The following is an 11,398-nucleotide window of genomic DNA, read 5'->3' as shown; positions in this document are numbered from 1 at the left end:
GCAGACATTATATATACTTAAACGGCAATAAATGCACTTTAAAATTTATGGTAAGAAAGCAAATCTATATATGGTCAATGTTTGGGTAAGAGAAATTGCCGTAAATCCGTTGATTGGGTGAATTGGGTGAAGAATGCTTATACTAGAAATTGCCGTTCATTCTCATTTTTATTTTCTTCCCACGTTTTCTTTTTAGTTCTCTTGCCTGTCTCCCTCACTCTCGCCCTCTCTTCAGTTCTCTCTCCACATGTATGGCTCTTTGTTCTCTTTTTTTAAAATGGTTGTATGTCTTGATGGCGGTGAATTGAAAAATAAGTTGTTTAGAAAATTAGTTCTTAATTTGTTCGATCTTTAGTGTGTGCGCAATGTCATGAGAGAAGTATGTTACTCCACTTCTTTTTCTTTTCTTTTCTTTTTTTCAAAAGAACATGCCTTGGAATATGGTTTAGATTCGAAGCTTCCTACTTTAATTTAAAACATTTATGGTAAGAAGGCAAATCAAAGGCAAATCTATATACAGTCAATGTTTGGGTAAGAGAAATTGCCGTAAATCCGTTGATTGGGTGAATTGGGTGAAGAATGCCTATACTAGAAATTGCCGTTCATTCTCATTTTCATTTTCTTCCCACGTTTTCTTTTCAATTCTCTTGCCTGTCTCCCTCACTCTCGCCCTCTCTCCAGTTCTCTCTCCAGAGGTATGACTCTTTGTTCTCTTTTTTTAAAATGGTTGTGAGTCTTGATGGCGGTGAATTGAAAAATAAGTTGTTTAAAAAATTAGTTCTTAATTTGTTCTTTAGTGTGTGACATACGCACCAACATCAATTTTCAGTTTGAACTTTTCTCGAGGTCGAAAATTGACCCACCAATTTTCAGTTTTTTGAATCTTATTTTTTCCAGTTCTTCGTTCACTTTGTGTATGCTTCTCAAATATGGTTCTTAGTCAGCTTTAGTTTTTCTATAATGACCAGTTCTTTGGAGTACTCTTACGATTGTGGTTCCTTACTTCCTAAACACTTTTGCGTAAGTTGAATAAAATGTTCATTACAAATGGAATGATCATTTGCCAACTCCATTGGGAATCAAGTTGGGAGGAAAGGCAATTTATTGGTATTCTACATCAAGTTTAATGATTTGGATTCACTAGTGAAAAAAATAGTTAGTTTTTTATTTGGCAAGTTTCTACAAGTTTTTTTTTTTATCCGAGGTATATATATATACGAAGAATACGGTGTTTAGATTAAGTACCCTATACACCTCGGAAGCCGTTGATTCCCGCGAGGGCCCTCTCGGGTTTTTTTTTAATAGAATTTTTGGACGGCTCGGATCGGTCGTCCGGTAGTCGGCGGCGGCCGTCAGTACGATATCCCTACGTTTTGGTCGGTACTGGTAGCAGTACTCTTATATTAATGCTTTTAAATTAGTGACTTTTGGCATGGGCGCAGTTGAACTACTCAGATTTTAGTGTGAGGGTGCATGAAAGGAAAAAAAAATTCACACTCGATAATTCATCTTAGTCGTGTTCAAAAAAACATGTTGTATCGTGCGCAAAGGCATGGGCAATTTCTAGGCAATATCTACAAAGCACAATCGAACCCTTTCCCCCCTCTAGAGATTAACCAAGAAAAATAATCTTTTGTTTTTGAACATCCAAGGAAATGGACTTCAGGTTGATGATGCGCAGTGAGATTTACTGCACCGTGCTGTGAACCTTCGAGCCGTCGGATCGTGCATCCGACGGCTCGGATCTCATATTTGCAACCAACGATCAATAGCTGTTCATTGCTAAGATAAGATTCAAGCCGTTAGATGCATGATCCGATGGCTGGAAAGTGCGCAGCACGGTGCTGCATACACCACTGCACAGCACCATCCCAATTCCAAGAAAATAATCCAAGAATAACTTCTTCTTTTTTATCATCCCAAGAATAACTTTTTTGGTTTGATATAATCATATAAACAAGTACTTTTATATGAAAAAACAAAAAATGAGTTTTTGTTTATTTATTAAAAAATATAAAAAAAACATGTTTGGTGACCATAATAGTTTTTGTTTATTTGTTTTAGGCTGCCGAAAGTGTTTTCAAAATAAATAAAAAACGTAATTTTTGTGTTTCTAGAATTTTCGTTAGCTAGTGAAATTGATTATGTATTTTATAAACAAAAACAGTAATACAAACATATTTATGGTGTCTGTTTCAAAAACTATCAGAAATAAAAATAAAAAACTGAAAATAAAAAAATTTTCAAACAGAGTTTTGGACCTTGAATTTAATTTCGTCTAAAGGGAAAGAGTAGATTTAAAGGAGCCCAATTAAGACTTTGTGTGGAACCTACAAGAAGAAAAGTAAAAAAAAAAGGCAGAAAATGAGAAGAAAAATGTACTATTCACTAAACTTGATTTTTTCTTCCAACAAATTAATAGAATGATTTTTTTTCACTTTCTTTTCTTTTCTAGGCAAACAGAGCTCTGATGCAAAAACCCTAAAGTGCCAAAGAACCATCCCTCCATTCCTCACACTCTGTGCTCCCGACCACCTTGCCTTCTTCTCTCTCCTCTCTCTAAACAAATACGGAGTATATTATATATGTATGCATCTATACTCGTTTCGAAGTCAATAACGATTCTCTACAGTCCACGCACTCTTCGCGACGATTAACCAGTAGGGTTTTGAGTCAAGTGGAGCAATGGGAAGCAGGTCATTGGAAGGGATGGAGGTCCCCATCACCGGCAGTGGCTCCAACTCTCTGTCCGGTCCTCTACCGGCAGTGGCTCCAGCTACCAGGGATGCCACTTCTTGCTCAATCGTTGCATCAAAGGTCAGCCCTGAGTCCGTACCTTTTTGCCTTAGTTATGGATAAATTGACTAGACAATTTCAAGAGGATATGCCATGGTGTATGATGTTTGCAGATGACATTGTCCTCGTAAATGAGATCGCTAGAGGTGTTAATACAAAATTAAAAATTTAGAGGGAAGCATTAGAGTCAAAGGGTTTTCGAATAAGTAGGAGTAAAACTGAGTATATGGTATGCAAGTTTAATGGTACCAGCAGTTCGCACAAAGAAAGAGTAATGATCCAAGACTAAAAGATACCTAAGAGTAATCATTTTAGATACTTAGGATCACTCGTTAGTAGAGATGAAGAGATTGCCGATGATGTGACCCATAGGATTCAAGTGGGGTGGCTCAAGTGGAGGAGCGCTACTGGTGTACTGTGTGACAAGAGGATACCCATAAAATTGAAAAAAAAATTCTATGGAACAGCCATTAGACCAACGATGCTTAATTTACGGGACAGAATGCTGGCCTATTAAGAAACAACAGGTGAACAAGATGAGTGTAGCAGAAATGAAAATGTTAAAGTGGATGTGTGGTAAGGCTAGAAAAGACAAGATTAGAAATGAAACAGTTCGTGAGATGGTAGATGTAATACCCATAGAAGAGAAGTTGAGGGAAAATAGGCTAAGATGGTTTGGGTATGCCTACTGTAGACCAGGAGATGTAGTAGTTAAGAGAGCATATATGATAGCTTTGGGTAGCAATGCTACGAGGAGGGGTAGACCTAAATTGACATTAGATGCTGTGGTACGCAACGATATGAGTATAGTAGGTTTGTGTGAACAAATGGCTCTTGACAGAGCCCAATGGAGGAAAAAGATTCATGTAGCTGACCCCAAGTGATTGGGACTTAAGGCTCGGTTTGGTTTGGTTCATTATATATCCAATTGGAATTTTGTAGCAACCACAGCAATGCGCCACACGACCCACACCCGTAGCCGAAAGCCAAAATTTGGCTATTGAAGACTAAAAATTACAGCTCCATGTAGGTGCAGAGCCAAGATTTTTGATACGTGAGTTTGAAAACTACAACTTTAGGACAAATTACGAGCTCTATTGTGGGGTCAAAATTGTGAATTTTGGGTAGGAGTGATAAACAAGCGAAACAAGCTAAGCGCGTACTTGATGAAGCTTGGTTTGAAACTTAACAAGCTTTAAATATATATTCGAGCTTAGCTTGTTTATGAGCCGAGCCGATCTCAAACGAGCTTTAATCAAGTCAAACAAGTCAAGTAGTATCTTGTTTAAGCTTAGTTTGAAGTTTTAACGAGTTTCAAAAAAGCGCTCAAGCTTGGTTTGTTTATGTCTTGAACAAGCTTTAATTTTAACGAACGGATATGATCTCAAATTCAAAGTAGCTTGGTTTATTTAGTAGCCCTAATTTTGGGTGCTGAATACAATAGTTCTTATTGAGAAATCAAAGGTAGTGGGAATTAAGTGACCCACCTGTCTCTTAGTGGCAAGTATTTCCCATATTTGTTGTTACTCTTTATGTTTTCCCGTTTCCCTAATGATGCCAACTCAAGTAAGCAGTGAAACCACCATTCTTGTTTAAACATACCCTACTTGTAATCCCTAATCATCAAAACAAAATTAGTTTTTTTCTTTAATGGAGAGTCAAAGGAAAATCAAACAACCATTTGATTTAAACACACCTCCATCCATAATCAACCTTTCAAACAACAATCAAACAACCACCTGATATTGCTTCCCTACTATATATAAAGAGTGAGTTTAGATTAGAGCATCTACATCTCTCTCTCCTCCCTCTTCTATTGTCAGCCTCTACGGTTCCTTTGGGACAGTAGATTCCCCCAATCCCAAAATTTGTAAATTTCACTTCCTTTTTTTTTTTTCTATTATTGTAAACTCCACTTTGAAGAAGTTACCAAGGCGAATTTAGATTTGCAGAATATTTTAAGGAATTTTGTTGTGTAATTTGACTATTTGTGTGTTTCCAAAGTGTCTCGTGATATTGTGTGCCCTGCGCATAATTTGGCCAAGTGAACCTTGTAATATTGTATGATATGATGTCTTAGTTGTTGTTTAATGGATATGTTTTGTTTCTTTAAAAAAAATGGTCCTTCATCGGCCATCATCATCGTTGGATCAAACTTTCTGGCTCACAAATCCCTCACATAAAATTAAAAAGTCTCACAAAGTCTGAGACCACTACACACCATGTGGGGCCTACTCCGGACCTTGTGATATTGTATGATATGATGTCTTAGTTGTTGTTTAATGGTATGTTTTGTTTCTTAAAAAAAATGGTCCTTGATCAGCCATCATCATCATTGGATCAAACCTTCTGGCTCACAAATCCGTCACATAAAATTAAAAAGTCCATAAATTCTTAGACCACTATACATCATGTGGGGCCTACTCCAGACCCCACAAAATATATAAAAATATCCATAAATTTTATCATATTTATTGATAGGGCCCTGTAAAAAATTAGTTCCAACAGATATCAGTAAGTATATGTTTTCTGAATTCATGGGGGCAAAATTACAACCTACGAAAACATGAGTTTTTTTGTACTTTCCAATTTTACTTTTTCATTTCAATTAAAGTAAAAGACCTTAAAAATGTATTATTCGCATATATTTCTTAAATGTTATACCTATTGCACAATACATTCCACCAAAATATAAAACACAGATGCTCCCAATTCCCAAATACCCCTGGAGTTTAGAGGTGACCTCTCTCTCTCTCTCTCTCTCTCTCTCTCTCTCTCTCTCTATGGTTTCTTCATCTTATAAGGGTTTTCTTTTTGATCCGTTCATCTTATGCGATTGAGATCGGATTACTTGAACCTGCCTTGCCCGATTCCCGTAGAAGAAATCCACAACAAAGCCATGAGTTAGCATCATCTGGCTAACCATTTCACTTACTGTCTTTGATTCCTCTTTCGTTGTCTTGTTTGGTTTTAATTTTGGTGTAGAGTAATTGGGATGAAAGGGTCAACATGGATATCTTCTTAATTTATATGTGTTTGTTACATTCACATATATAGTATACCGTAGTTGTAACGCCCCTAATTTTGAGTACGTTAAATAGACAATTTTATTGGAACTTCAAAATAGAGTCTGGTTCATTATTACATCACAATCTCCATAAGAGTATTTTCATTACAAAAGGGAGGGAAACTAGGGTTCCTAACTACAGCTCTACCTGCTCCTCCATTCTAGCCAGTTCTTCAACTCCAAAGGCCTCCAAGGTGTACAGCTCACCTTGATCATCTACAAAGTCTAACACATTATACCAGCGTCGCCACCAGTATAATATGTCAGGGTCACCAAAGGTAACACCATGAGCTACGAGAGCTCAATAGAATAACTCATACCCACTAACTCTTAAATTACAAACATTAGATAACGATTTCCACATAGTACATACATAGCTAACAAAATAGTTAACAATGTCACATCCATATTCACTATTCAAACTAACGTTGGTGTCCATGATTTTCTGAGTTTCTCCTACGCGTCATTTCGTAGACCGTGTCACTGGTTTCACCTTTCATTTACCAAATCAACATTTTCAAAATCCGCTTTTTACACACTCAACCTTGGTTCCACCACGCCGGTCTCCGGAGTATTCTCACAATGGTTCCGCAGCGCCGGGTTCCCATTGGCACACAAAATTTGCATTGGCTCCTCTCTACGGATAACCAAGCCACATTACCAATGAGGCTACCACGTCCGCCCACATCAGCAATCTTCACAATGGGCTACCAAGTCCGGCCACATTGCAGTTTTCGCAATCCACACGATGGGCTACCAAGTCCGGCCACATCGCGATTTCTATACACACAATGGGCTACCAAGTCCGGCCACATTGTGATTTTCACAATCCACACGATGGGCTATCAAATCCGGCCACATCGCGGTTTTCATACACACAATGGGCTTCTAAGTCCGGCCACATTGCAGTTTCAAAACATATCTTATCATTAACACACCATAGGTGTCATGTCTCTACTTTCTCGATTTTTATGTCTCGTTTTCATGCAAAGACTCCGCGATAAAACCTTTCACATATGTAATCATAAATCATTCATTATAATCTTGAAACTAAACTAATAAGATCATCTAACTCTATATTACTTTATCATGCTCATATCACAACTTAAAGTATAACACCACATTTACAGACGTCTTTGAAGTGGATGCCACTTACGCTTTATCACACAAGTAATTTAAGTAATCACATATATATGCTCATAACCATCCTTAAGGTCAAAATACGAATACTTTCAATCAAGTTTATATTTTCAAAATCCATTCTTTCTTTCTTTTAGGGAAGTTCAAAACAACATATGTTTTTCCAGAAAATAAGGTCGATATGTTCAACATCGTCATACTCCCTCCGCCCCACTTTGTTCTGCATGTTTTCTTTTTTGAACATCGTAAAAAATTGTCTATATCTCACAATCTATAATATTTTATATATTCAATATGGATATTGTTTGATAGATCTCAATTATTTTATTAAACAATTTTCGAAATCATAAAAAATATTATGGATTGTGAGATATAGATAGTTTTTTGGGATGTTCCAAAAAGGAAACAAGTAGAACAAAGTGGGACGGAGGGAGTATTTCTTTTCAAGCCTTTAGTAAAATATTTTTCAAATTCTCATACATTTCAAACAAAACAACAATATATACATTTATACTTAGAGATAGCGTGTATGGGACTTTACATATGCTTAGAGATAGTGAGAACGGAAAAATCTACCGTTCTTATTGGTGGTAGGGCGGCTACGGAAGTAAGTTGACTATTGGACGGAGCGACTTCCTACGGTGAGCTTACGGTAGCTTCGAAAGAAAAAGGTTTTTCTCGAAACTAGTTCTTAACTAAACTACTAAACTTTTTGGATTGAAAGGGTGGTCGAGTGGTGATTTGGTGGCGGTCTTAGATGAGTTTCTTGAAGAACTCATGAACACTAAGAACCAAGCAAGAACAAAGTAAAAAACTCAAGAATTTCTAGAGAGAGAAGTTGAAGGATGGAAGGTGTGAGTTGAATAGCAAGAATGGAGTGCTATTTATAGCAAAAATCTTGGCTTTCATTGGCAAGACTAACTTCTATTACCCAATGAATAAATTTTTTTCTAGCAATTATTGTCCAATGGGTAAAGGGGCAATTATGATAGGTATGGTCTTGTCTTGTCCTAAGAGAGATTGCTTGCAAGAAAGAACAAAATAAAAGGCTAGGATTGTGTTTAAAGTAGACTAGAAATGGGTTGTCATGTAGTCATTAGGCTTGAGTGTGAAGTTGGCTATGAGATAGCTTGTGGGAGTGACCAAACATATGCACACTCTCTCTCTCTCTCTCTCTCTCTCTCTCTCTCTCTCTCTCTCTCTCTCTCTCTCTCTCTCGTACTATGTATGTAGGTATGTATATATATATATATACCTAGAGAAAATCTAGGAAAGTAAGTCTTGGAGGGTAATTATTAGGTTTAGAGGTAATTATTAGGTTTAGGGCTATTAGTCTAGGGTTGCATGTATGACAAGGCTAAGTTTACTTCTTTTGGAAGCAAAATGATGGCTTCCTATGATTCATGATTTGTCTTGTCAAATCACATATTCATTGGCAAATTCTAATGTTTATTATCTAAGAGATAAAAATTTCTCTAATAATTATTATCCAATGAGTAGAGAAATAATGAAGATAAGTAAGGTTGAAATGACTAGTCATGAGGTATAATGATTACATCCCTAGATCTAAAAGGTTCAAGTAGGTTGGAAAGGTTCATAAGGTTCACCTAAGGATAGGAGAAAGTAACTAAGTGAAATGGTAGTTAAATTTTCCTAACTAATCGGTTGAAAGCTAATCCTATTTGCCATGTAGGATTTCTAGCCAAGAAATATAATTTTAGGATTTTATTTAACTTGCTAAGAAAATATACAAGTGCTTCTACAATCATACTTGTTTTTAGAAAATGACTAAATTGTCCGAGACGAAAAGATATAATTTTATAAATCTCAAATCTAATTATGATGGATTATTAGAAATAAAAACATAATTTTAAAAGAAATCCAAGTAATTAAAATAAAATTTAAATATTTAACGAAATTTTTATTTACCAAAAATCAGGGTCGTTACAGTAATACACGGACCATATTGAAAATCCAAGGTTACAGATTATGGGAGATATCTGGACCATAAATAAAAATTTTAATCTTCAATTTGAGTAAAAGTTTGAGTGAAAGCTCCAGCGCTCTAATGGTAATGGAAAAGCCAGATTTGGTTTGAATTTTAGGGCGACAATGGGAGTGCATCAGAGAAATCAACGGAGGCAGAGGATTTCACGGAGTTCTCTCTCTTCATGGACTACTGCTTATTGGAGTACTACTAGAAGCAGAACCGGAATTTTGAAACGTACAACTCCTTGGTGGTGCAACTCCTTGGGGCAGGCTAGTTGATTCAATTGTGCTCTGTGTCTTCCTTTTTTTTTAGGTAGATTACATTTAGAGGAGATGAACGCGGCGACTAATATGATAGTGTTGATAATGCAAGATACGGTATTTAAAATTTAACAAGGTTGCAAATAGCATATATACAAGGCCAATAAGTTGACAATAAGATCTCTATACATTCTCATCACTTTTAAGTGGTCTATATTGTGATGCTTCACACGTGATCATATGATTAAAAAGGGAAGTCATACATTCTATTTAAGCTATAGACCTAGTATTCGACCATAATACAGCTCTTACTAGCATTTTATCTTGGTTCATATACGTATAAGGATCAGGGACAGTGGAAATGTGACAAATGCTGCAAGATGGAGAATTACACCCTTCTGGGCCCCGATTCACTATGGCCGGATTTGTTCCTTCCTAAAATGGGTAGAAACAAGAAACACCAAGCCACGAATAGAGCAGAGACGATCCAAGCACATGCGACAAACACAATCCAAACGAGCCCATCTGCGACGAAGATGGATACAAGGCATGACAGGGTAACAACACCTGAAACCAGGGATGAAAAAGAAAACCGTCAAACCAAACTGATAGCATCAATCAAACCCAAGCAGACAATTTTGATCGGTTTTTAAGTTAGTTCCGGCGCGCTCGGTTTTGAAATACTAAACATCAAATTTTGGTTCACTTTTGGGCTTAAAATTAAGATTCGTACACCAATTAAAGTAGAACCATTGTATTTGTACAATTGGATAACTACTGCATTTTGAGGCCTAAAACTGATAGCATCGAACTACTTCAAAGCACAATGGATTGATTCGGTTATTGCAATTGATGGTCAGTTCCAATTCATATAATTGCAAAACCGATATAATTGGTACCATGTGAAATTATATCTTTAAAATCGACAAAACCGAAGGGGTTTAACCACATGGATACCTGAGATCAGGACATTCATGTCACAGATTCGATGGCTGTAGAGAAATTGCCCAGTGGTTTGCTCCTCCTCCTTCTCCTCCACTTTCACTGCTTTGGATTTGAGCAGAGCTGCTGGTGCGAAGACAGAGATGCATAGTGCTGCGAGGGAAATGGCCATGGTGGCGGGGCGACTTTCAAATAGAGAATCTTTTCGGTTCTGATATATCTGGATGAGGCCCAGAAGCAACCCGAGATTGGCCGAGACCAAAGCATACCATTCAGCAGATGAAATCCTTTCTGTTGCCTTTCCAATAACAGCACTATTACAATTACCGCAATGGCAAAAGTGTGAGTAGAAAGAAAGGGAGGACATCAGACTTTGTCATTTTAAAAATAGAATTCATGCAACCGAATCTAATTGGTTGGCACACAAGACTCGTTTAGTTTGGGTTGGTCAGTGCATTTAACTTACCGATAGTACATACATACTCTATCATACTCCTTTTGCCCCAAATTGTTCATCCCCTTTTTTTCCTTGTATTTTTCGGTATCTCGAAAAAAAATTCCTCTTCAAAATGCAATGGCCAAAAGTTGATGAGTGCACCCTTCTCTTTCAAGACGATGAATATGAGCTTCGTTGGACTTGCATTTTGTGATAAGATAGTAATTATAATTCCATGAGCGCGTGGTAGTCTAGAGACGAAAGTTCAGTGAATGAAGACTTGCTTGTGAGTAATTAATTATTTACTAGTAATTTTCGGGTATCGCCATGTGATGTCCCAATACTTTTCTTTATCACATATTAGGATAGATTCATACATTTGGTCTCATGTCAGACAAAAATATGTGGTAGAGAAGAGAATTAGAGACACCATGTTACGGCGCCTCAAGAACACTACTCAATATGTTCAAAACGTAGTACACTACAACTTTTTAAAAAAAAAATTACAAATAACAATAAATATATGGAGTAGTAAATATTGACTTCTCGATTTTAGGGGCGAAATAAAATTTGTATCTATTTTTTGGCAGCAAATATTGACTTCTCGAATTTACGTTGCACTTGCACGAAAGGAAAACATACGTACAGGAGTAGTAAATATTGACTTCTGATTTGAGTCCTCCCTCCGGCGGTCCCCACCCCAGTCCTCCCTCCCACTCCCGTGGTCCAAACGGACTGTTTCATAGTGCCATAATCTCTTATCTACC

The 11,398-nt window shown here is 36.9% G+C and overlaps 1 protein-coding gene across 1 annotated transcript; it reads right to left on the bottom strand.

The window, feature by feature from the left end:
- Window positions 1-9,549: 9,549 nt before the first annotated feature.
- LOC131306313 (uncharacterized) lies at window positions 9,550-10,644 on the bottom strand. Its single transcript, XM_058332467.1, has 2 exons — window positions 10,211-10,644; window positions 9,550-9,820 (listed from the first exon to the last, which is right to left on the bottom strand). Exons 1-2 carry the CDS (start codon window positions 10,560-10,562, stop codon window positions 9,642-9,644), a joined length of 531 nt encoding a protein of 176 aa, XP_058188450.1. The 5' UTR covers window positions 10,563-10,644; the 3' UTR covers window positions 9,550-9,641.
- Window positions 10,645-11,398: the final 754 nt, after the last annotated feature.

The sequence above is a fragment of the Rhododendron vialii genome, chromosome 11a (assembly GCF_030253575.1).
Source record: "Rhododendron vialii isolate Sample 1 chromosome 11a, ASM3025357v1".
Taxonomy (NCBI): Eukaryota; Viridiplantae; Streptophyta; class Magnoliopsida; order Ericales; family Ericaceae; genus Rhododendron; species Rhododendron vialii.
Note: the sequence above shows the minus strand (reverse complement) of the source record. Positions and strands in the feature narration are given on the sequence as shown.